This window comes from Trachinotus anak, unplaced genomic scaffold (assembly GCF_046630095.1).
Source record: "Trachinotus anak isolate AG129_WGS33_773 ecotype Australia unplaced genomic scaffold, CSIRO_AGI_Tana_v1 ptg000032l, whole genome shotgun sequence".
Lineage (NCBI taxonomy): Eukaryota > Metazoa > Chordata > Actinopteri > Carangiformes > Carangidae > Trachinotus > Trachinotus anak.
This window is the reverse complement of record NW_027273883.1, coordinates 2,356,231-2,382,525: the sequence shown is the minus strand read 5'-3', so window position 1 is coordinate 2,382,525 and position 26,295 is coordinate 2,356,231. Positions and strand designations below refer to the sequence as shown.

Sequence of the window (26,295 nt, the reverse complement as noted above, 5' to 3'; positions counted from 1 at the left end):
ACTTTCTTTGAAACAGTGCTCTTAACAGTGAACCTGGATCAATGCACAGCTGCTGCTGAAAGAACAGGTCTGTGTGTTATCATTATTCATCTCCAAGCTCAGTGTCAAGTATCAATAGAAGAGTAAATATAAAGTGAGTTTATGTGTTTAATGAGAGTTTCCCAGCTTCCTGTGGCCCTGATAACAAGTAGACATCTCTGAGTACAGGTGTGAACGTATTGAGGACTCATTGAGAGCTGATCAGAGGAGGTCTGGGCCACTTTCTTTTAGCAGTGTCAACACGAATGTGTCCCTGGCCGCATTCAAGGACCATGTACCCACCTGACGTCCTCTGTGTTCGCGGAACAACGAACTCATTCGTGTTGTCAAAAGTGGTTTTGTCCACAATATCTGAACATTTCAAAAAGCCTAATGAGATATGTCCGCATCAGACATCTGGGGCAATTGAATAGACCCAATCTGTACCTTTGTAATTTCTTCTTCTTCTTTTAATTTCCAGCAAACTAGTTACAGGAGGTGCATTGCTGCCTCCCACTGGTGAAAAACAACAATACATTTGGTCTTTGGAAACTTAAAGTACGTGTTTATTTGCGTTTAGAGTGTGGAAGTGAGATCCAACCACAGGTGGACACTGGAGACACATGTGGAGACGCTCTTTAATGACAGGTGTGAAGTGGTGTCGAGATGCCTGCCTGTGATTGGATCACCTGAGACACACGTTAGTGCCAGGTGTGAACAGCTTATGAAGGAGTCACAATCTGTGAGAAACGTCCAGCTCTGTCTGAAGCTTTGGCTAGTGAATTGTTTTAGTCCCAACCTTATAAAGTAGTTGTTACCTTCAGCATTATTTTACTGACATTACTGAAGTAGCTTGATTCTCAGTAGGTGTCACATTTGCTGTGTATATATTCTTGTTGAGAGATTTGATTGGCTCTCAGTAGTTCAATGAGCACTGTTCACACACTGAAACGAACTGATGAATCATGTGTTATTTTATATGTTGTGTTGTGATGTTTTTTCCAACTCTGAACAGAATAATCTGATTGATTTTAAATAGGATCTTCGCAGTTCTGGCAGTTTCAGGATGAGGCAGCTCCCCCTTGTGGATAAAGAAGCTTTGGCTGCAGTGACACGTCTGTTTTCACCAGACTTGGTTGACAGTGTTAAAGATAATAATGATAATAATTATTATTATTTTTATTATTATTTTCCTCTAAAATGATGTAAAATGTGACACTTTTGATTGTGGGGAAAGGTTTAAGCCACAGCGGACGTTAGATTGTTGAGTGGTGTAGACCTCTCTGTAGCTGGGACTGTTTTTATGAAGCAGGCAATAGATGGGCATCTGTCAGGTTGAATGTTGCGTTCAGGGTCCCTGCGGCTCACTGTAACACAGTCACAACTCCTTCGTGAGTGGAAACATGAAACCACCTCATCCCAGAACGCGGCTCAGGTGATCTGATCCACCCGGCTGCCTGCTTCACTCTCTTTGTCCTTCATCCCTTATCTCTCTCTCTCTCTCTGCTTCCTCCTTCCTCATTTTGCCTCTCAGCTCCTTGTCCTTCTCCTTCTCTCCTAACCTTCATCACTGTCTTGCTTCTTCTTCTCTATTAATGTGTCTCCTCTTTACCTTTTTTCTTCCAGTTCTTTTTCCTGTCTCAGTCTATCCCTGCTCCCCTCAGCCCAATCTTTCTATTCCCTTTGTTCTTCTTCTCTTTTTCCCACTTCTCCAGCACCTCCTTTCATCCCTTCCGCTCTTCTTCTTCCCTCTCTCCCCTCTTTCTTCCTTCTACATCTTCCTCCTCTCAGTCCATCTCTTCTGCCGCCATTCATTTTCAACCTTTCTCTCCTATCTTCTCCTTTCCCTCCCCTCCTCTCTTCCTCACCTCCTCTCCTCCCCTCTCTTCCTCTCCCTGTCCTCCTCCTCCTCTTCTCTTGGATCAGTCGTTCTCAGCTGTTGTCCAGGGACTCAGGGCTCCTGGAATGTCACCATTGACGTCACCCGGCATTCCTCACATTCCCACGCCCAGCCTCGCGTAATAGGAGACATCACACACACACGCACACACACACATACACACACACAGAAGATACTCACACTTTTACACTCATACATAGAGAGGAGCACATGTAAAGGGCACAGAGAAACACATACAAACAGTCAACATATATAGAAACAGCCACACATACATCAACATGTTGCTATGACTCACTTACACTCTCAGAATAGGAGGAGAAGAACTTCAAGTGTAAACCTCACAAACAGACACACACACACACACACACACACACACACACACACACACACACACACACACACACACACTCACACACACTCACACACAGTATTATAATACAGTCCTCTCAGGATTGTATATATAAAATACACTTTGTCATTACATTTTTAACAAAGTTAGAATTAAAACAAACTGACTTTGATTCTCCTGAAAATTAAAAGTTTATTTCAGTCATTTATTTTTTTACTGTTTTTTTTGTGCAAAATACAAATAAAACAATGTCTTCGAATTTATAGTGAAGACTAAACATTAACTGGTGGAGAATAACCCAAAGTTATTAGTTTATTTTCGACTTGGGGGAGGAGGACACATATTTTTCTCTTGGCTACGAGCGGTATCTCTTCATGCAGATAGTTTTAATTTTATGCGTATTAGTTCTGTCCCTGAAGATCTCTGCTCTGTGTCAGTACAGTGGAGGTGAACTGGATTTTGTTTGTGTTGTTGACAGCGCTGAAGAATCACATTTAAAAATTCTAACATCAACATTTCCCACCAGTAACTGTGTCTCAGTTACTCTGGATAATCCACAGACCTCAGCGTCCACAGTTTTTATAGGGACTATTTCTTCGGTAAAAGTAGTTCCAATAAAAGACAGTGAACAGTGACATTTTCCTGAACCTGAACTGTCTGCATTGTTAGATATCACGAGATAAGTAAGATAATTTTTAATTGTTTTTTTTTTTGTAATTTTTATTGAACTGAGCCTTTAAGCAGCTGGACACCAATGAATCATTTCAGGCAGCTGAGACCTTGAAGTTCACCGCGTTGGTCAAAAAGTTAAAGCACTGAACAGTCACATTTCTGCATCACAACATTTTACCACAATTTATTGTTGGACACTGACTTTCAAACATTCATCTGAGGTCAGAGAAGATGGAGAGACACACACACACACACACACAGGGGGTCTGCTGTTGGCTTGAGGGCTACTACAAAATGTAGATTTCACAGAGAACTGTGTGTGTGTGTGTGTGTGTGTGTGTGTGACTCTCATAACTCGGGGTCACCACAAAGCCGCCTCCCTCCTCCTTTAGCCACAAACATGAACACAACGCAACCAGCAGCAGATTCCCATCAGTCAGTGACGCACACGTGTTCAGTGCACGTCACATAACTAACACACACACACACACACACACACACACACACACACACACACACACACACACACACACAGGGTCACAGGATTTCCCAGATGCACCTAATGATGGGATTGGGAGGGGGGGGTTGTGCGTCAGCAGGACACAGGTGATCTCACTGGTCCGGTGCCTGCTGGGAAATTCTTCTCCAATCTCTCCTTCTTTCCTTTCCTACCACCTTCTCTGTCTCCTTACCTACTCTGTCAGTCGCTACTTCTTATGTCATTCCCTACCTCCTACTTTTCTGTCCTTTGATATTTCCTTACTTTTTCAGTCTTCTCTTATTTCCTGTCTCCTTTCTTCTGTCCCTAATTCCTACTCTCATTAGCTACCTCCTCTGTCCTTCCCTATCTTTCCATCCTGCCTACGTCCTTCCCATTATTTTCTACCTCCTTTCTCTCCTTTCCTGTCCCCACCTCTTGTCTTATTTGCTATACCTTCTTCTTACATCCATCCTTCCTTTCTACCTCCTCTATCATCCCTAAGTCATTTCCTAGCTCCTTTCTTCTTTCCTAGCCTCCTCCTTTTTCCCAACCTCTTTTTTCCTTCACAAACTCTTGCCTCCTTTTCTGTCCTTCCTTACCTCCTTCCCTTTTCCCCTACCACCCCATTTATTTTCTGCCTTCTTTTCTTCCTTCCTTTCCTACATCAATCTGTCTCTTTGTCATTCTCTACCTCCTACCCCTTTTCTCCCCTTCTGCCTTTCCCTCATTCTGCATTTCCCTCATTTTTCCTTCACCCTCTCTCATTTTCTACCTATTTTCTCCTTTCCTTCTCTACCACCTTCACCTTTTCCCTTTCCTCCTCCTGCTCTCCTTCCTCACTCCTCCCTCTGTCCGTACATCTTCTTTTACTCCCTCTTTTCTTCCCATCCTCCTGCCTACTCATCTCCTTTTTTTATTCTCTTCTTCCTTTTTCCTACCAGACCATTTTACCTTCCTCATCCTTAACCCTTAGCTTCCCCTCCTGTTCCTTCCTGTTTTCACAAACCTCTGTCCACAGCTGTTCAGTCATTAGTATATTTTTTCCATTTGACCAGGAGGTTATCAATAAAGTTTATTTGGTTTATTTACTATTCTGGATAAATAATAAGTTAAACTGCCTCCTCTCTGTTCTCCTTTCTTTCTGTGTCTACATGCTTCCTTTCCCTCCATCCCTGCTCCCTCCTCCTGCCCTCCTTCACCCCTCCCGCCCTCCATCAGCCCTGTTTTCACTTTCTCCTTCCCGCCATTCTCCCCCCTCCCTCCCTCCTCCCCACTGAGCTGATAGCAGAGGTAGTGTTCTCTTGTTGCTGTTGTCAGGTTAAGTTTATGGTGTGTGTGTGTGTGTGTGTGTTTCCCTGGAGTGTGTGTGACTGAGATGAAGCAGAGTCACATGCCACTGTCGTCTGGAGGCGGCGTCATGGAGAACTGCTATCTGCTATCACACACACCCTGACTCTGCCTGTCTGAGGGGAATACAGCCTCTGTGTGTGTGTGTGTGTGTGTGTGTGTGTGTGTCAGAGTTGGGAAAGTCCCTGCTGTCCCCCTTTTATTCACTCTGTGACTGAGTCTCTGTTTGAATCAAGATCCTATTTTAACCTAAGCAACAGTGACAGTCTGTTGTTGTCGCCCAGAACCGCCTCCCCCTCCCTCCCCCACCCAAGCGTCATTGAAAAGTCATTAATTAATTATTGAAACATGAAAACATACAAGTCCAGGAAGCATTAAAAGAAGGAAAATTCAATCCTACCTCAGAATATCTGTGTGATTCTGGCAGACACACTGAGGTGCTGTTCTCCGACTGAAGCAAGTTTTGTACCTGCTGCTGTTGTTTCTTACAGAGTAACTGTGGCGTTGCACTGTAGGAGTTTGGAATGTGACCAGTTGGTTTCTTTCAAGGACATGTTCAGCAGATGTAACGTTCAACAACCAGTCCTCTAACCTGAACAACCAACAGTCCTCTGATACGACCTATAGCAGTGTCTAATTCAAGCAGAATCATCAGTTACATTTGATCCCTGTTCTGTCTGGGTTCAAGATACTGACTCTCATCTCCAGTAGATTCCTGGAACAAGCTGGTTTGTACTGGAAATATGTTTTTGAAACACAATGCTTAGGGAAGGAGAATCACAAAAACATCTCTGCATGTTTAGGTCAATGAAGGTAATAACTCAGAGCTCATAATAACATGCAGTCATGCAGGTACAGATGGGAAATGAACTTTAATAACTATGATATATTCAAAGCATGTTGAAATAATGTCACTACATTTTTCATTATAAGAAAACAAGACTCAGTGGTTTAATACCAGTCCACACTGTCTCCATAAGGAGGATATTTTTTGCAGTGTAGGATGGAAAGAGTCCAGGGACAATTGTGTGTGTTTGTTTTCATCAAGCACCGAGACGACTGAAACAAAAGAGGGAAGACGTAGAGAGAGTGCAAATAAAACAGTTCTGGAGAGAGCGTGACACGCTTTTGATGTTAAGGAGCTGCAGAAATCAGAGCGCCGCCAACAAACACTGTTTGAGCTGCAGAAATGATGAGGAGCATGTGGTGCGACAGAGCGATCCAACTCGCTAATGAGAACACACACACACACACACACACACACACACAAAGAGCTGAATGTACACACCCAGGCAGACATTTACAGACAGAGTTCACAGATAGATACAAACACTAAAAACATGAAAACAGACAAGCACACACCCTCCTCTGTCCCTCCCTCCTCACTCTGTTTCCCTCTGTCTCTCTCCAGCTAACGGCTACATCAGTGCCAGGGCCTCCCCGGGCCTCCTCTCCGTATCCAACGGCAACAGCCTGGGGAAAGTAGTCCCGGCTAAGTCTCCGCCTCCACCCAGCCCTCAGATGGTCAACAGCCGCAAGCCGGACCTCAGGGTCATCACCTCGCAGAGTGGCAAGAGCCTGATGCAGCTGGTGAGGAGAGCGGGGGGGCTACAGCAGCCACACAGGGACAAACAAAGGATGGGTCCAAACTCACAGGGGACGGGATGTAATATGAAGTCAGAACCGAGCGGGATGATGACAGTTTGACTTAAAATCAGTCGACAGTCATTGGCAAGTTCCTGACAGTCTAAAGACCACGTGTCTGATTAAAGCCTGGTCAGTAAAATGAGAAGCATTCATTTGAAGAGAAGTGGCACAGTCTCTCTCCACATTAGAGAATTATAACTGTTACCTCGGTTAAATAGCAGTAACAGGATGCTGTAGCTGTCCGCCTTTAATAGCTGCCTCAGGGTCTTAATGCGTCACTGTCCCGGGAAAGAGCCTGTGTTGCAGTCGACAGTGAAATATCATGAATCACATTTCTATGACTGTGACGTCCCCTCGACCAACTCTCTTTGTAATTATGGAGCTCTTTGTTTTAGCAACCGTTCTGTCTTTATTTCTGTCACAGCACAGCTTTGTGATGACAGCGTTGTTAGCTGCAGTAACACGACCACCCACCCACCCACCCTCTCCAAAGGGAAACTGTTGGTGGCATTCATCAAGTTTAAATGAGCACTTTAGTAAATTTGACTTGGAACTCTTAATAATAATATCAAATATCACAATATTCCCTTCATATGCAATATTTTTCATAATTCAGGCTGGGCTGTATCAGGATATTAATTTTGGAAATAGCCCAAGCCTAGAAACTCTGCACCCCCATGTCAAACTGCCCTTTTACTGTATTAGTATACAGAGCTTGACTCTCTTTATGACTGTAGGTTTTGGCGTTGTTGTCGTTCTGTTGAATGAATATGGAACCAATCAGAAGCCTCCCTGATAGTATTGCACAATGAAGAGAGAGAATCTAAAGTGCCTGAAACTTGAGCACAGAGTTACATTAGATTTATCAAAGGTTAAGATCTTCATTATACAGAACATGATCAGCTCCAGTTTAGGAACAGGAGTTAAGAACCTGCTCCAGCTTCTCTAAATGTTCCTCCTCATTTCTGCAACATCAGAAATCAGAAGGAACATTCTTTGTGCAATTCAACATCTGGATCCAGTCGTTCTCTTCCACTCAGCCATCGATCAGCTCGGCTGCTCTCTGACTTCATCTCTGAGGAGTTCGACTGTTTTCACTAACACATGAAAAAGTATAACTACAGGCATCATTCAACACCAAACTGTTGACTGGGCTTTAGATGAAGTTCTTTTTAATGATGTTTGTATTTAACTGCAGTTAGTTGTTGTAGAAACGTAACCGTCCTCTGTTTTTCACTCCCCCCTCCCCTCCTCCACCGGCCGGGGCAGACAGAGGAAGAGCTGGAGTTGGTGAGTGAGGTGAATAGACTTCTAGACTTTTTAGCCTCGAGGATGTGGTGTCAATCTCTGTGTGATCTCACTGAGCATGAGTGTGACACCGTCAGCAAATGCCCCTCCCATCAGGGTCGACTCGGTGGCACTGGTGCTGTGACGAGAGTAGAAGTAAAACCGTGAGAACGTCAGAGCACACGGTGAACTCAGAGCATCACAGCAGCTCACACACAGAGGACTCATCACCTGGTTGACCTGGTTCATGGAAGGTTCCATGTGGTTCACTGCAGGCTGGACTCTCATAGCTTCACCTGTTTTTATTTCCCATCAGAGCTGTAGACTCAAGTCGAGAGAGATTTGACTCTTCAAGTCCGGAACGATACAGAATAAAACAGACAGGCAGGAACTTACATGGCCACTTAGCTCATATATAATTATCAGGCCTTTTACATGACATTACAACTCTATTGGCCAAAGTGACTCACAACAAGTCCATTCAAACCAACAGCTCGATATCATCAGACCTTGGGAAGGTATCCATTTTGAGAAGGTGGACGATGGACACTAACATCTTTATAAAAACACTTAACAGCCAACAACAGTTTTAAAATCAAAATCTTCATTATTTAAGCGTCACTCTGAGCTGACAGATCTGCAGTTTGCTTTTGAAGACTTTATTAAATTAAGAGAATCAGTTGAGAAGGCTGATACCACTCTCATGTCTTTATGGTAAATATGAAGCTACCACAGCAGCAATAATAAGCTACCATGTTAGCTTAGCATACAGACCTGAAACAGGAAGGGACAGCTAGTCAAATCCACCCATCATCAAGAAAGTGAATTAGCAAATATACCCCACCCCCTCGGAAAAAAAGTCCCAACTCTTTCCTCAAGACTTGACTTTGACTTTTACAAACAGCTCTGAGTACCACAAGTGTGTTTTATACACGAGTAGGTTTAGTGGGAATCAAATCCTGAACCCTTGTTGAAGAGAAGTTTTTCCTTTTACCACATGATGCTTTGGTCCTTTTAGACCAAAATGCATTGAATCTGAAATTTTCACAGCTTCATATCAGAAATCTCCATCATCCAGTCTCTGTTGGACAGATGTTTATTGTCTTAGAAGCAAAACAGTGTTGTAAAACATTTTAGAAGAGATAAAAAAATTAAATTAAAAAAAAGCAAATTGAGAAGAATCAATAGAATATTAATGGTGCATTAGAGTCCAGCTTAAAGTAACATTTGTGCTACACTGGAGGGGAACCACTGAGGGAACCGGAGCGACCAGCTGACTGTCGGCTGTGTGCGAGAGCTGCTCAGCATGTGCATGTTTGGTTTCATCTGAGAGTGAAGAAAGATCAGCAAGCCTCCAATGTGGAGCACAGACAGACATGTTGGAGTCTGACACGCTGACCCCTTCAGCCCTTCACACACACACACACACGCACGCACGCATGCATGCTGACATGTGTTCATGCATATTCCTCTGCATAAATATACACACACACCCCAGAACAAACACACACCTCACATTGTGTATTCATTCCTCACATACCTCTGCACACATTTCCGCACATACTTTTTCAAGACAAACACAACCTTACACACACACACAAACACACCCCCACCCCCACGCACACACTCATCTCCACTCGTCCTTCCTCTGTCAGCCTTGTCGATGCATGTGTTCCTGTCAGCATGATTCTCCAGCACAGCGATGCCTCTCATAACACCTTCCACCGTGACGCTATATAACACGAGCACCCGGCCCTGGCGACAGCGTTGCCGTGCCAACGCCACCTTAAGATGCGAGACACTTCTCATCTCGCACGCCTGATGTTAAAGTGTCACAGAAAAGTTAAACGCCTCGGAGAGAACTGAGGTGCTTGGATCCTCTCACAGTCTGTGGCACGATGAATAAAGAACCTCCCTCTGCTCCACACAGGCAGAGAAGTGATGGAACAGTTTAATATATCAGACTTCAGTTATTAAGGTTATTTAGTTAGTTATTATTCGTCTTTGTTTAGTCTGCCAACAATCCGAGTTAATCAGAGCTGCTGCGCTACTGCTCTGTGAAGCAGAGGGTACAATTAAATCTCTGATAATGTGTTTTGTTTTTGTTCCAACCAGAATCAGAACAAGCTGTTTACAGTGAAATATTTCAGTAGTAACAGTCTAATTAAATTGTTCTCGGTCACATTACAAGGTCTCTGCATCCACTCTGCTGTGCAGCGGAGAGCACATGCTAACCATTATCATTATTGATGTCGAAAATGGATGAAGTCATGTGCCATGAACTCCTCACTCTCAGCCCTTATAAGGAGAAAAACACACGATTAGTCGTGGACTCGGACCAGGTTTTCTCACGACACGGGAGTCGCAGCGCTGGATTCAAAGATCCAGTGAAGAAAGAGCTGGGTTGTAAATCTGACGTGGAGGTTTCAGCATCTCCCGCAAGAATATTTTTACAGTTACAGAGTTTTCAAATGCTGAGGATGGAAACCAGAATTCCTTCGGTTCCTAACACCAAAAACTTTTCGGATAAAATCACAACAGTGCCAAAGTTTTAGCTTTAACTCCACTGTACACAGAGGAGATGCAGAGTGTGGTTTTTAGATCAAATTCTCATAAAAATCAAACTATCCTTCATATAGCTGGAGAGACCCCCTAGAAAACCCTCTGCCCCCTCAAGGCCTTTTTAGATCCACTGCAGCAGCAATCACCTCTCTTCACTTCCAGCCTCCCAATATTCATCTTCCTCTGTCCATCTCTCTGTCTTCCCAGAATGCTCAGCGGCTAGGCGGATCCCAGGTGGCACAGCCGCTCACCACCCCAGTGGTCTCCGTGGCAACACCCAGTCTCCTAGCGCCCTTCTCCGGCATGCAGACGGCCTACAACACCGGTAAGACAGCGAAGGCGGCACCATCACCCCTGCAGAGAGACAGGACAGCAGCCCAACCTGAATCTGTCTGTTTACACTCGGACAGGAAGAGAGCGACTGCAACCTGGGACTGAATTTAAAAAATCTGGAAAAGATATAAGATCAGATACAGTTTGCATTATGTCATGAAAATCTTGTGTCATGTAGAAGTTGAAAACCTCACAGTGTGACGCCACAAACCATATGAATATTCACTTTGTTCATTGTGTGAGAGCTTCTGGAATGTTTCCACTTCAAAGGTCTTCATTAATATGGATTAGCTGTGATTAATATTGATGGACCAGAAAGTTGTATGATGTAAAACAACACCCCCTCCCCTCCTCTGCCTCTCTACCTCCTTTCTCTGTCTCCCACCCTCCCTTGTGCCTCTCCCTCCATCCCTCAATCTCAGAGTACCAGCTGACGAGTGCAGATCTCACAGCGCTCCAGACGTTCACACCACCAGGGCTGGTGCCTGGCAACATGGCTGCTTGGCAACAGCAACCAGCAGTCTCCCAGCAACAACAACAACAGCAGCAGCAGCAGCAGCAGCAACAGCCACAGCAGCTGAGCTTGGCGTCGCTCAGTAACTTGGTGTAAGCTCCTTTTTCTTCCAGAACAAACTCATACATGAGATTGATTTGCCAGTGTCCCGACCTTTGACCTTTGCCCTTAAACAGCCGACCAGTAGCATCGTGTGTGTCAGCTGATTCGGTACACCAGCCAAAGCAAATGCACAGAAAACACTTAAAGCATCTTTGAAGCTGTAGCATCACCCAAGCTGTGGTTGATTCATCTTTGTGGTGACCTAGATACCTCCCCCTTTCCCACACACACACACACACACACAGACACACACAGACACACACAGACACACACACACCCACACACACCCAGCTCTGACTCCCGCTGGAGTCTCTGACTCTGATTTAGCTCACGGAGAGAGAGAGGCTACGCTGCTCGGTGTGTTATCCAGCACAGAGACACAGTGTTTGAGATGGTTCAAGCTGGACTGATTCACATCCTCGAAAAAGGTTTCACCTTCAGCTTCAGTCAGGTGGTTAGCTCAGGTGCCCACCTGGTCAGTCTTAGTTCCCCCAAACTGCCCCTCTGGTTAGCTTTGGCAAGTTTCCTCTGTTGTCACCCAGCTTCAAAGTCCCTGTCGTTCCGGCTACTAACAGAGTCTGAGCTCGCTCCTGCACCCATGGCCCACCCACACAGGTGTTTCAGTCTCAGTTTCCCGTCCTCAGGACTACAGGCCTCCCTCTGTACTCACAGCCTCGTCAATTCAGACTTAAAAACTTGCAAAAACAGGAGGACACAGTATACTATTGTACAACTTCAACTGTCTGATTACTTTCTTGATTTATTGTTAAACTATGAAAAATTCCCTTCACGATGTCATCAAACAAGTTTTGTCTAAAACCCCAAATATTCACTTTACTGTGACATAAGAGTGAGAAATTCTCACATCAGAACCTGGAACTTTTGGCATTTTGCTTGAAAAATGACAGAAACGATTAATCAATTCTCAAAATAGTTACAAATTGATTTAATTTCAGTTGACTAATCATTGCAGCTGTGATGTGAACCTTTTTGGCAATGACAAATATTAGATTTAGATAATAATGAGCCTGTTCTCCTGGTGGGCCTCACAGAAACCTCAAAATACATTTTGTGGTCTTGTCGGTTTTATTTTGACGATCACATATTTGAAATCTAAATGGTGAAAAGATGTCAAAATTCATTTGCTACACGGGGGTGTACACTGGGACACTAGTTTACCCCAGGTTCACACACATTAACTCCCACATGAGCATGAGAACCTGAAGAACTGGAAACACCTGTGTGGCTGTGCAGGACCATAAACACCTGGTTTATCCTGTGGTAGTTACTCAACTTCACACTTCTGAAGTCACATAGTGACGGTCGACTCAAGCTTCTCTTAAACATCAGTGGAGGCACAGTTCAGTCTGCACAGCATCTCTTAATACAGATGAAATAATGAAAACATATCTCAAAAAGGGATGTGAGCTCTGTAGCAGGTAATTCCCTCCACAGTCTTATTAGAGACGTGGACCATAAGAGAGACTTTGTCTGTCTCTTCTATTTGACAGATCATTTCCCCGGAGATTTTCTTCTACACATATTTCTGCAATTTTAAAAAACAGTTTGTCCTTGCTGACAAATTCTGATTATTGGTCATATAACTCAAATTTATCAGTGTTTCTGTCAGAAAGTTACCTCAGAGTTTAAGTCCTTGACAGTGAGCTGTTTACACTATTTTGCCTGCTCTCTGTTGGTACAGTAACATAGGTGAGAGCTGCCTAAAATACTGCATCTGTAATCAAGTCAAAGTAAGACACAGGTTTATGCCGATGAAGCTAACGGAGTCCCATCAGTCCCGTTTGTGTTTAGCATTTAGTGCTAAATCTTTGTGTGACCAGTCTGGCTGTGTTAGGCTAACCTTCAGATGGGGGAGCAGCTTGTAACCGCCTCTTGTTTTGTCCTCCCCCCCCCCCCCTTTTTTCTCCACAGCATGTGGGGTGCAGAGAAACAGAATGCGGAGATGGTTAACTGCATCTCCAATTTTGCTGCTAACCTGAGGTGAATGACACGATAGCATCTAGCGCTGCGCAGCTCTGCCATGCCTTTTTATCTGTCTAGTCATGATGCTGCTCGCAGGCTCAGGTCTGAGCCGAAATAACCCAAAGAAATGACACAACAGATGCAGACACATGACAAACATGATATCAAACCATTGTGTGTTTCCATTTGTATGTTGGATGTGATGCAAGTTGTTGCTTTGCTGTGTCTGTACTTCATTGCTCCTTTAGCTTGAAGAAAAAGCCCTTTTTTTAACTCCAGATGATCAGTTTACTGGTTTTGGTGCCACCTCAGAGCTGAGATCTGAAGCTCTTTGGAAGTGTCACCAACACAGAGGACGATGTCGGAGTGAGACAGTGACTGCACCTCGTTAGGTGCTGGTATAAAAGGAGTCTCTGGGAGCTGCTTTCAGTCCCAAACACTGAACCAGTGCACAGCTGTGCACCACTGTCATGCTTACTGCGTGAGCCGTCACTCTCAGGTGACAGCCACACATGAGCTTCAGTGCCTCATACATGAAACGCCTGCAGTGGCATGACTAAAGAGAATAATTTAGATGTAGCTCAGCTGTCAGAGCCACTTGTTAAGATTTAGATTTAGATAACACAGTTTGGTATTTGATGATCAGTAAATAATTAGCAACAGTCTTAGGTCTGATCTCTAATACTCATATCCTTTTGTTTAGGACCATCACAGCTACCAGAGATTGTCCAGCTGCCCAGAATCTCCACCACAAATAAAATTAATAATAATAGAAATGTGTTCAGAAAGACACTTAGAATAACAGCAGCTGTTAGCCCAGAGACTGCTACTTGTTTCTCTGTCTGAAAATTGTCCATGAAAATATGATAATAGGTTGTTTGTTATTGTACGACAACAGCTGTGGCTCCAGGGGGCTGAGCATCTTTGGAAAAGGCAGAATATAGTTAACACTCACCACCAGCTGATACACAGCAGAACTCCGCTTCGCCGTGTAAATGTTAACAAATGGTCGTCCAGATTGTCTGAAATCCTTCAGCAAACAGACCCGTTAAACCACTCAGCCAGCGCTCACTCACGCTCCCCGTCAGAGTAACAGTTCGACCACTGTTTCTGAGCTGAGGGCGACATCGAGTTCTAGTCAGAGCACCAGTATCAGAAGACTCACTACTGTAGGGCCACAGCTCATGGTCATTTTTGTTATTGATTCATTCATTTATCATTTAAGCTTTGAATTTAAAAATTTAAAAAAATATCTCAAGTGTCCAAAACAACATCTTAAAATAGGTCATTTCATCCAAAATCCAACATAAACTAAATCTGAGAAGATCAGACAAGTGAACGTTCTGTGTTTTTGCTTGATAAATGACTTAAACTTAGATGTTTCATTACTAAATTACAGACTAATACATTATCACAGATATTCACTTTCATATATATATATATTTCCATGTTGTATTTAGACAACGCTTGTAAACCAAGTCTTAATGGTGGGACAAGTGAATCTAAATTTACAGCCTGACAGACTGAAACTATTTTGATGATAATAATGATCAATGAACTGTTTATTTTTTTTAATTCCCTGATTTCAGCTTCTAATGATGTGAATGTGGTTTGTGGTTTTCTTAGTTCTCTGTGATGATAAATGATACTGGGCCTTGGACAAAACGAGACGTTTGAAGACGTCATCAAAGACCAACAATGAACAGTGAAAGCAGTTTGTAGATTAACTGTTAATGCCAAAAATCATTAGTTGCATCCCTAATTGAGAGTAGTAGAAGATTTTAATCAGAATGTCTGTTGTGCTTTAAAGTAGCCAAGACATTCCTAGGAACAATAATCCTGATTCTGTTGAATAAGCAGGGTTTTAAATTGATTCATAACTGTGCAGCCCAGATGTCGACTGGCAGAGATTCAGTTTCTTCAGGTCTGACACCAGGCGGGTTTACCGTGTGTGTGTGTGTGTGTGTGTGTGTGTGTGTGTGTGTGTGTGTGTGTGTGTGTGTGTGTGTGGGATCAGAATGACAGAACAACTGTCACTGAAAACAAGCGAGCACCACAGAAACGTGGGAAGCTCTCCCAGCACACCAAACTGTTCTCTCGGCAGAACGGAAAATCGTGCCGTCCTAGGACAGCATGAGCAGATTTGAGCGCTGCTGCAGCCCAGACTGCTCCGGTTTGTTTTTGATTTCATCGCAGCGCGGCCTCACAGCAAGCGAACAAGCCCTCCCAATCAAACCATGACTGACGGTTTGGCAGCCGGCCTTGCCTTCACTGTCGTCCACGCTTCTCCTCGCCACAGGCTCCACGAGGAAATGATTCCTGTCATCTCAGCTTCTCTCATCCCCATTTTTAATCATTCTTCTTCCGCTGCTTCCATCTATCTGCTTATTTCCTGCTCTTTTGTCAGGCCCAGTTTAATTCGCCGTACACCTGTTGACTCTCATCTTCTCCTCGTCACTGCCTAATCTAAATGTTAATGTCACGGCTGGCCCCTGAACACCTCCCTGCAGAGCTTCGCTTTCAGCTCGGACGTGTGTGTTTATAGAGAAGTTCTCTCAGGACGCAGTTTGATGTTTGGGACACTTACGCAGGAAATGAACTGAACAACTTTTAGGGACATCGTCCGCTGGTGCATCACTGTTGTTTTGTCCCTTTGTTTCATCCATTTACGAAGCTACAAATCTATCTGTGCGGACTGGATAAAATGTTTTATTGGTGGCTGAAGCTGTTTCCTTGTTCACTTCGTCTCTCTCAGCCTGTCTCTCTCCTGCTTCTCTTAGCTTTCTCTCAGCTGTAGTTTAAGAAGAAAAAAAATAGTTGCAGACAGTGCACACATTGCTAAATTGCTCACAGGACACACTGTTTGTCGGCAGGGCACAATGCACACATGCTATCAGAGGCTGTTCAGTAAAACCTCCACAGACGAATCAGTGTTTTCCCAGACTACAGATTACAAAACGCAGTGTACAAAGCAGCAGCAGCTCCATTAAGCTTCCTGCTACATGGAAGATAAAAATCATTCTTAAGTTCTATTTAGCACCAAGCTACAACCTGTTTACTGATTAAAGTTATAGATGATGGTCACATGTTAATGATGGTTCCTGGTAAAAAGCAAAGTGCATGCAGCTGTCAAGAGCTGGGTATCAAATATCACTAAAAATACCAGGATGATTGTTGTCATCAGATGGTCCCATCATGTCGGATTCTTACAACAGATGATGATTTCAGCTCCAGTAAATTCTCACATAAAAGACAGGAATTCAATTATGGCTAAGAGGGAAAAAAGTGGGAAATTCATTCATTCCCAATGCATCAGACAAACAGGAGTGGAGTAATAGTAGGTTAAACCAGTAAATATGAGCAGATCAAATAATGGGACAACTAATAGCCAAATACACTGTTATACACTGTAGTATATTCCTTTAATGACAGTTTTAGAAAAGCCAAAGATTTCAGGTTTATTGTTGCCGACTGTAAAAGTGCATTGCGTGTGGACGAGCATCAGTTTTGTGTCAGCACAGGCTTTAACACTTCCTGCTGTAGCCAGCTCTCTAACAACATCACAGTGTGACTGAAGCAGCTGTTGGGCCTTTTGTTTTTTTTCTTATAGCCTTGTCTGGACTGACCCTGACTCGCTTCCGTCCCACTGTTTCCCTGCTGTTAAGCTTTTCTTTTTTTTTTTTTTTTAAACTTGCTTGTCTCTTTTTCCACCTCCCTCCACAGCTTGGCCTCTCAGTCCAACTTGCTCTTTGGCAGGGAGGAGGGCCTCTGCTGGTACTGTACTTTCTACACTTCAGTCACACGGCTGCAGCGCGCTGCTTTCCCAGAATTCCTGCTGCACAGAGGAACCTCAGCTCAGTTTGAAAACTTCAACAGTAAACTTTACTGCTGAAAATAACAAATATTCACTATGAAAAAAAAAAAAAAAAGATGAACACGAATTATTCCTGAGGGGCAGATGGGCCAGTGACAGGAGTAAGAGACAGCAAGTAAAACAATTTAATGAGAGTATATTGAGAATTAGAACAAAACTAAACATGTAAGACACACAGTATTTTAGAGAATTTCTTTTTAACCCCTCTTCTGGGGAGAGAGTTCATCTAAATTTAAACATCTTCTAACAAATTTAAACATTGATCCTTGTGATGAATGTGGGCATAAAGTTTTCACAGAGTTTTATACTCTGCCATGGTTATGTATTATTTTTACAACAGTGGGTTCAGCTGACCAAAAGGACACGAGTATATATTACATGTTCATATATGTCAGTGTCAGCAGTCCAGTGGTCGAATGTTAAATGATGACATTAAAGTTAAAGCAACAAATTAAAAGACTTAACGCTGTATTTGGCCAAAAGTTTTAAAGCTCCATCCAGTCTAAAGGTAGATGTCCATGTGTTTTGATTATAAAGCAGGTCTAGGTTCTATATTAATACTGTGAAAGTATCAAAGCCTCAGTCCACAGAGAAATGCACACAGCCTGTATTCAGAAACTGAGCCTTAAAACCAGCCGTCAGGACTTCTGGAACTTTGTGATGTCACAACAAAGCACTCACTGCTCTCAGCCATGCCCCAAGCCCCACCCACCTGGACCTTGAAGGATTTGGCTTCTCTGAGTGTTAAACTAAAATCTGCTATATTTTTATTACATCACTCAGAAAACAATCAGCTGTTTTTGGTCCTTAAATATATCTTCTTATGGACGTCATCACTTCAAATACAAGACAGAAGGAAGAGAAATGTAAAATACGGGACCTTGAACTGAGGTTAAAACATGTATCATCTGAATGATGTAATGAAGTGTGAGCTGTTGAACATGGCTCTGTAGTTATATCTCCTCAGTTCAGAGTAGTGCTTAAGGAGGCTGGAATCTGATCAAATTTACTTATCATGTACAGTACAAGTACAGATGAAATGTGTCTGATTCGAATTTAATTGAGGTCAAGTTATTTTGCAGTTTCCTCAGAAAAGCAGAGCATTCTGGGAAACGTGGCTGTAACTCGCCACACCACACTGTAACCAAGTGTCTGCTTCTGGCTGTGCTGGCTGTGTTGTTAGCGCTCGTGGGTAGCCCGCTGTTCTCGCCTTCATCACTGTCACCGGCCCGCTGACTCGGCCGTTTTCACTCGCCATAACAATGGCATCACCATCCATCTACCTGCACCGGCCCGAGCCACAACACACAGGTTTGATGAAGTGGGTACAGTGGGAGACACAGTGAGGCTCACCGCTGCTGAGGGATTTATATATATATATGTGTGTGTGTGTGTGTGTGTGTGTGTGAGAGAGAGAGAGAGAGAGAGAGAGGGAGTACAGGAGGGAAGGAGCATTTGTATGTAAGACAGCAGGAGTGTATGAGTTCAGGAGTGTGTGTGTCAGACGTAGGAGGACAGTGAGCGCTCTGAGAGCCGCAGACCCAGATCACCTGAAGGAGCGATATCTGAATCCCCTTCTCAGGCTGCCAGTAATTGAGGGAATATTAGAGATACAGTGCTGCAGATGGCTCATGATATGACATATTAGAACACACCTGGGGGGCGAAACACAGTAATTGGGGGCTTCAAATTCAGATCACCGTGTCAAGCTGGGGAAGAGAGAGAGAGAGAGGGCGAAGCGCAGTCAGAAAAATCCTGCCGACACTGTCAAAGCAGCGAGCCACAGTGCAGTGTCAACAGCCGGTGTCTGGCTGGGTGACAGGTTCGAGTCAGCCTCCAGCCAACAGGAGGAGGCGGAGGCGGCTGAGTGTGAGGGTGGAGGGACTGATTAAAGACTTGTGGCAGGTAGAGACACAGATGTAAGCTTTTTGGTGCATGATTTTTGTCCCGAGCATCTCGGGGCCTGTGCACAGAAATCATGTTCTGAGGATAAAAAGTTATTTTGCTGTGAAAACATTAAGTTCCTCATAGTACAACTCTGTGCAGTTTATCAGCATTTATTAATCCTTCCAACTCATGGATGTTTTACTCAAACTGTTTATCCTGTACAGAGACATGTGATACCTCAGTCTCACCAGTGTCGTAGGCAGATGCTGACAGAAACGCAGGGTGTTGTGGTCTTTGCTGTTTTAGGCGGAGGTGGAACATGGACCTTCTCCTGAGACAGTCTGATGGTGCAGGTGGTGATGGGTTGTTCAATAACCAGTCTGAAATCACACAGATACCGTACGTAAAGAGCAGCATCCGACACGCAGACAACAGCCTTTTAAAGGAGACATTTTTTAATATAACAAATCCACACAGAGCTGCTCTTGTTTGAGATGGAAGCAGAGGAACCTCTAACTCTCAGGTGTTAAATCTTATAATTAGGTTAGCTAGCTAACACTAATTAGACAGCTCCAAGTTTTTGTCAGTGACATCGTCTCATGTATTCTCTGACTTCCTAATCGCTCTGTTAAGAGCAGCAGACCTGGGGGTGTCTGGGTTTAAGCATCAGGAAAAGGTGTTCTGTGTAATCACAGCCTCAGGTGCTTTATTTGGTGTGTGTGAGGATAATGGCATTAAAACTCAAGTGGAACCAAGTATTTCCACAGTCACGGAAAAGTCTGAGTCGTGATCCTCTCAGCTAGGATGCAGTGAGGCTGGATTTAAAGCAGCTATGGGAAAGAATCACAAAACACAAAAGGTAGACAGAGCAGACAGATGTTTGACTCTGCTGGCCAACAGCTCGTCATGCTGGGAACAGCTCTCCGTGTCTGGACTGATGCTCACATCCATCAACTACACCTGGTTTGGTTTGAATATCAGGCAGAAAGCTACAGCACAGATGTGTGTTTGTACAAGGAACGCTGGAAAAACCTCTCACCTGTCAGGTTGAAAGTTTCCAAAGCAACTGACTTATTCATATGACTTATTATTTTACAAGCTCTGGTTTGCTTTTAATTGTGCAAATGTGAATGAACCAAATACAAAATGTAACGGTTGCATGGCTTCTGGACTGTGCTTTAATGTGACCTAAATGTAGTCCCTACTTGTTCTGTGTGTCCTTGTTCTCCATGTGCTCAGGTCCAGCCAAGCCTACATGTGCCTGGTTTACAGCACTGTCTCTGAGAATGGCTAGCTTATCAAAATAAAAGACCAGCTTCTGTTTACCTGCACATGGTGCTGCATTCGTTTGACATCGACCATTCTTTGAATTTTTTGCAGTGTTGGCTGAACTCTCTGTTTCATCCCTACAAACTGTTGTATAATGAAGGACATGTGATGTTCAAGGAAATGCAAGTGGTTCTGGAAACATGTACGTGATTATGTTGATGGTCTAACTCTTGTTGTTTCCATGTCTCTGTCCTCTTCTCTCTCTCTCTCTTCCTCCACCTCTCCAGGCCGGTGGGCCACATACCTCAGGGCGCCGCACTGACAGTCAACACAAACCCCAACGTCAACATCAAGTCAGAGCCCATCTCACCAAACCGCGACCGCAGCACCCCCAGCTCCACCTGCGGCGGCGGGGGAGGTGGAGGTGGAGGCGGAGGGGGCCAGGGTCAAGTCCAGGGACAAGGTCTGGTGTCGATCGCCTATCCTGGTACCCTGCGCCTGGAAGCGGGAGGTCAAGGTCGCTCGCCCGTCGACAGCCTCAGTAGCAACGGCAGCTCGTACGAGGGCAGCGACCGGGACGACGGCGCCCAGGGTCGAGCTGGAGGTCCGGACTTCCACCACCAGGCCGGCGCCGGGGCCCAGCAGCCCACCATGGTCCTCCTGCGGCCCTCGTCAGCCGAGCCCCAGGAGCAGGACGGGACCAATGTCAAGAGAATGAGACTGGACGCCTGGGTCACATAAAGAGATGAGCAGAGAGGGACGGATGGACAGATGGAGGATGGAGGACGAAGATGTGTACTTGTGGCTTGTGTACATGCCCCCACCAGCCCCAACACCCCCCCAATCTCCCTCCCTGTGCATACACACACACTCACACACATATTATACCCGAATCCACCCTGTAACCGACTGTCCACGCAGGAAACTCTGACCTCACACACACACACACACACACAAGCATGCGAACACACTCTCATGTTGCACGTGTGGACACTGACGCGCACTTGTATGACAATGTGCATACACATTTGAACTCTAATGTACTTTCACACCCACACACACACACACACACACAGAACCCTGAGGGGTTAAGCCACCGAACCAGGGACTGTTTGTCAGAGTAACGACAATGACGGACTTTGTTCAGCTGTATTTGAATAGAAGTGAATGAGTTTTTAAATCAGGCCTCAGTGGACGTTATAAGGCGAAATTCAGCCACTTGGACTTTTTCTCCTGACAGTTGCTGGCAGAGCAGACAAACCTGCCAGGCCTCCCCCCCATCTCTTGTGAGTGGCTGGTGGTATTCTCCCTCCCTTGTGTCCTTACTGTCTGTTTATCCACAGTAGGTTTGGTCAAACACAACAGCGCTGTATCAAGTCAGTGCCACCAAATGAGTCCACATCTTTGTACACATCGGCCCAACCACGGTTGTGTTGCTGTCGCTGTAGATTGTTGTTTGTTTTCTACGAGCCGGGCCGTTTAGCTCTTTTTAAACCGCAGAGTTTTGTCCTTCTGTTTCGACGGTCGATCTTTAGAGTTTGGATCTGTTTCGGTTTTGAATATGAAGACACTAAAAAGAAAAACTTGCCTCCCTCCCCAGCCAAGCCGGCGACTACGTCAGCAGGCCGGCGCTTTGACCCCTGTAACGAGACTGACCCCCCCAGGTTTTTATTTAATCTGAACCGTGCAGACTAGCTGTAAAACGAGGAACATGGTTTGTTGCCGAGGTAAAAGACTGCTTTTCTTTGAATCAGGGACGAGCTGCAGCAGCTCAACGACACATGACGCAGATACTCGCAGGTTTGCCCACATCGTGTCAACTACAGATGCTGAGAACGCCGTGTGTTTGGTGTGTGTGTGTGTGTGTGTGTGTGTGTGTGTGTGTGTGTGTGTGTGTGTGTATATGGGTTTGTTACCTCAACTGGTTGTTATTTTGTTTTTGTAACAAAGTGATTTGGGCAAAAATATTCATTCTCAATTTCATCCTTGAACACACCTGCGATGCACACAGCAGAAATTATTTTTGTGAAGCGACTCATGTTTTGAATAGATAGCTGATATTCAAAGGGGAGAATTGTGAGGTACCATGTATATAAGCAATCTGTAACCTTTGTGGCTTTTGTGTGACAGGGATAAGGTGTTTTGAAGGTTAAAAAAAAAAAAGTAGATCATATACAAGTATATATTTAAACAGCTTCAGGCGGTAGCAAGGGCAGCTCTGCAGGAGACTACGACAGACGACAGGGATTGTATATAAACTATATATTCGGCAGGATATCCCTTAACGAAACAGAAAAAAAGCAAACAGGTTGATTCTCAGTGGCTCGGTCTCCTTTTTTAATTCTTATTTATGCGTGTATATAAAGTGTAATATGTCCACGAGCCAAGAGAGGGCGCTGTAGAGGCAGGAAGGGAAGATGTAGTAGCCGTGGTGACTTGGACTGTTTTGAGTGAGCAATTGTTCGGACTCTGTCACTGATGGAGGGCACTTTACCTGAACCCCCTGACACCTTAACACACCTGACCCATGGACAAACACACACACACACACACACACACACACTAGACACTAGGGTTGGACTGATATATTTGGCTGGATTAAAAATCTAATCATCAGCAACTTAACCAAAACACAATTTTGCACTTTTTAAAATTTAATCCTCCAAATTTTATTTTCTTTTAGTTTATTTTAAATAATTTATTACTAAACACCAACCAATCAGAGCTCCAGGCACAGCCTCTGTTGGTGGTACATTATCTGCCTGAAATAAGTTGAATTGATTTAATTCAGTTTGAAAACAAAACAGAAACTGTCAACAATGCTGAGACAAAGTATGACCCCAACCCCGAGAGAAAAACTAAATATAATAACAAAAAGTACAATTTAAAGATCTGAATCCAATATTTATGCCTCTGCTCTGGTGGCAGCTGTGACCAGAGACATTGTGTATCAGAGGTCAAAGGTCAACATCACTGTGACCTCACAAAACATGTTTTGTGAGGTCACAGTTCTTCAGTTCATACGCTTAGTATGATGCAATTTCAAACAAATGTCTAAAAGAATAAAATTGTGAAGTGATGACATAATATATCCAAAAGGTCAAAGGTCAACTATACTGTGTCATCATAGTAAAACACTTAAATACCTTAAATTCCTTCACTACAGACATGGATGTAAACAACTTGAGTGGCTGGAGGAGGCGGAGACAATAGTTTGCAAATCTATTCAAAACTTCATTAAATAATTTGTCATTTTAAAAGAGACTAATGACATAGACTGTTTAATGAACATTTTATAATGTTTTTAAAAATAATATCTGTGGAGGACCAATCACAGACTATTAAACATTAACAACCGAAAAGTCAAAGTTTGGTAGTTTTATCCTCCACGGCCAACAGCAGCTGCTTCCACTGTAAAGCTTAGGATCAGTGAAGAACTGCAAACTTTATTTCATCACTTTGTCGTCCACCTGAGAGCCGCGCCTCCCATTAGGTTCTGAATTACACTTTGGAGCTCATTGTTATTGATTTTTACAGATATAATCACTACTTATTATGAAGTCATTTTTAGGCGTATCAGAGTATTTGCAGCATTAGCTCTCACAAACATATCAGTCAAACTCTAGCACACACACACAGATACAGAATATGATTGAGCGAGCCAAGGATTTCTCCCGCCCCCTTTCTTGTTTTGGAGGTTTACCTTGTCCTCTTATTAAAAGCCATGTGTCTGTATTTAAAGGATCTTTTCCTTCACTATTACGGAGGTAAAAGACTCTGAAGGTAAAAGAACAGTGAAGGATGTCATTTTTTGTACACTATAAAAGTGGCAAGGGGGAGATTTGGGGTTTTAGTGGGTAGATTTCTAAAAACATAGTGGTCAAGAGTGCAAATTTATGTATTTATTTTTCCTAAAAGCACTCTCAGCCTTCATCCATTTGCTTGTTAAAAGCTTTGGAGGCAGAGTTGGGATATCGCTTGTCACTAAGCCGGAGGTTTCAGAACGAGTCTTGATCTCTTAATGACTACCTCCCAAATCCAACGCAGACTTGTCGACTTTGGGTTTTACCACATCCAGCCACCACATCCTTCTCATGGGCAGCCCTCTTCACCTCCCTCTCACCCCCGTCACTCACTCACCCAACACCCCCCGCCCCCCTTCCTCCTCCTGCGGAAGCTTAATCTCAAGGAGACACACACAAACATACATACATACACATTTCATTACACACTCCTCTTCTGTTTATTCCGTCCAGACAGCGGTTGTCAGCTCTGAAACGACAACAAGTCAAATTATTTTCGGGTCATTTCCATGGGTAACACCCCCCCACCCCCCACCCCCACCCCCACCCCCACCCCTCCCTCTGCTCCCAGCCTCATCACACACTACTCCCATCATCCTCTTCTCACTTCATCTCTTATTTTCTCTCTCTCTGTCTGCCGCTCTCCACACATGCTCATCCACCCTCTGACAAGTCTGAGTCCATATTGCTTTTCTGAGCGTGTGGCAGAGTGAACATAAATCCCCCGAGTGCAAACACTTTGACTGTTAAGACTGTTGTGCCCTGAGCTTCGAACAAAAAATAAAAAACCTTGACCCCACGTTTAAGGCCTTCAGCCACAGGTTCGTCCAAAAACGAAACAAATGTTCTCTGATCTGTATCAGTCGGGGAGCCGGAGCTCTGAGGAAGCACTGACACCTTCTTTAAAACAACACTAGGGGTCGCTGTAATCACAGAACAGAAAGACAATCGTGATGAGAAATAGTTTTAAGAATCCCCCCCCCCAAAACCCCCAGAAAAAAAAAAAACAATACTTCCTCCTGTACAATGATGTTTAGCAGTCTCACTCACTTTCCAGTGTTAATTTGTGCTGGTGACAGTCTGTTTTAATTGTTCTCTGAGATTTGATATTATTATTATTATTGTTGTTATCATCATCGCCACAGCTGCCACTGATGGTCGCTGTCATGATGATATAGAAATCTGCTTTTTTTTTGTTTTTGTGTAGGTTAGGCATCTTGTTTTATTTGGAATTTGATTTTATTTTATTATATAAAAATATTCTATAAATATATTTTTTTCTCTTTTTTTTGGGATTTGTTTTCTTTTTTTTTTTCTTCAACAAAGGGGTGTTACTAATGTTGCACGATTTTTATGACATGAAACAACACAACACAAGCGTAGTGATGTTAGTACGTGTGTGACCATGGACGGAGGCGCTGAACGAGTCGACCGCGACAAAAACCGCTTCAATGCTGCAACTTTGAGTCCAATGTACAAACCTCTTTAGTCCACACATGGTAACATGAAGAGGGTGGTGGGCGGGTTAGGGTGGGGTGGGGCGGGGGTGGTGGGGCAGTGTGACACGTCTAACTTATTTCTGACCAGACACAATGATGTCAATGCATGGGCGTTTCAAAACAAGAGAAGAGTGAATCATGTTATAGGAAATAAAAATGTAATATCCACACAAATATACATCACACAGAAATACATTTAAGAAAAAAAAATTAAATTGAAAAAAGTTTAAAATAAATTATAGCTAATATATTGTGTTCGGCTAGTCTGCTTTTTGTTGTAAAGATAATTTTTTGTTGTTTTTGGAGAATGATATACAATTTGTGTATATTTTCATAAATAAAGTATGCACTGATATGTTATTACAAATTCTATACTGCTTTTACAAAAAAAAAGTGTTTGTTATTGTACCAAAGTATCCATTGGTCCCCTCTTACCCTCCTCCCCTTTTTGCGTATGTTTTACCGTATTTTATATATTAAATAGACAAGTTGACCTACAGACAAGTTGGAGTTTGTGTCCCTCACTGTGTCTCTCTGCTCTGCTGTGACCGCAGCACCACACTGTCGCCACTTGATGTCACTCTCATGCTTGGTGTTGGTGGTTGTGCAGTGAAGCTGCCAAAGAGCCCTGAGGCAAGACATCAGCTACGTGTCAGCTAAATCTGCTGTTTCTCCTATAATGTGATTTCTTTATTTTTTTTAATCTGATTTGTGTGTGAAAAGCTTAATTCAAAGAAGATGCACAAATTTCCTCAACCAATAATCTTC

General features: G+C 43.7%; 1 protein-coding gene across 9 annotated transcripts in view; it reads left to right on the top strand.

Moving 5' to 3' along the window:
• Positions 1-26,031, top strand: part of mef2d (myocyte enhancer factor 2d) — a 103,762-nt gene extending 77,731 nt beyond the window's left edge. For 3 of the 9 annotated variants that reach the window (XM_071468209.1, XM_071468212.1, XM_071468211.1), the window contains exons 7-12: positions 6,179-6,357; positions 7,684-7,713; positions 10,471-10,588; positions 11,019-11,202; positions 13,145-13,213; positions 20,513-26,031. In XM_071468209.1, coding sequence (XP_071324310.1) covers positions 6,179-6,357; positions 7,684-7,713; positions 10,471-10,588; positions 11,019-11,202; positions 13,145-13,213; positions 20,513-20,966 — 1,034 coding nt within the window. In that variant the 3' untranslated portion in view covers positions 20,967-26,031. The remainder of the gene's footprint in view (positions 1-6,178; positions 6,358-7,683; positions 7,714-10,470; positions 10,589-11,018; positions 11,203-13,144; positions 13,214-20,512) is intronic. The other 6 variants (XM_071468215.1, XM_071468216.1, XR_011686584.1 and 3 more) reach the window with 5 other exon arrangements.
• Positions 26,032-26,295: the final 264 nt, after the last annotated feature.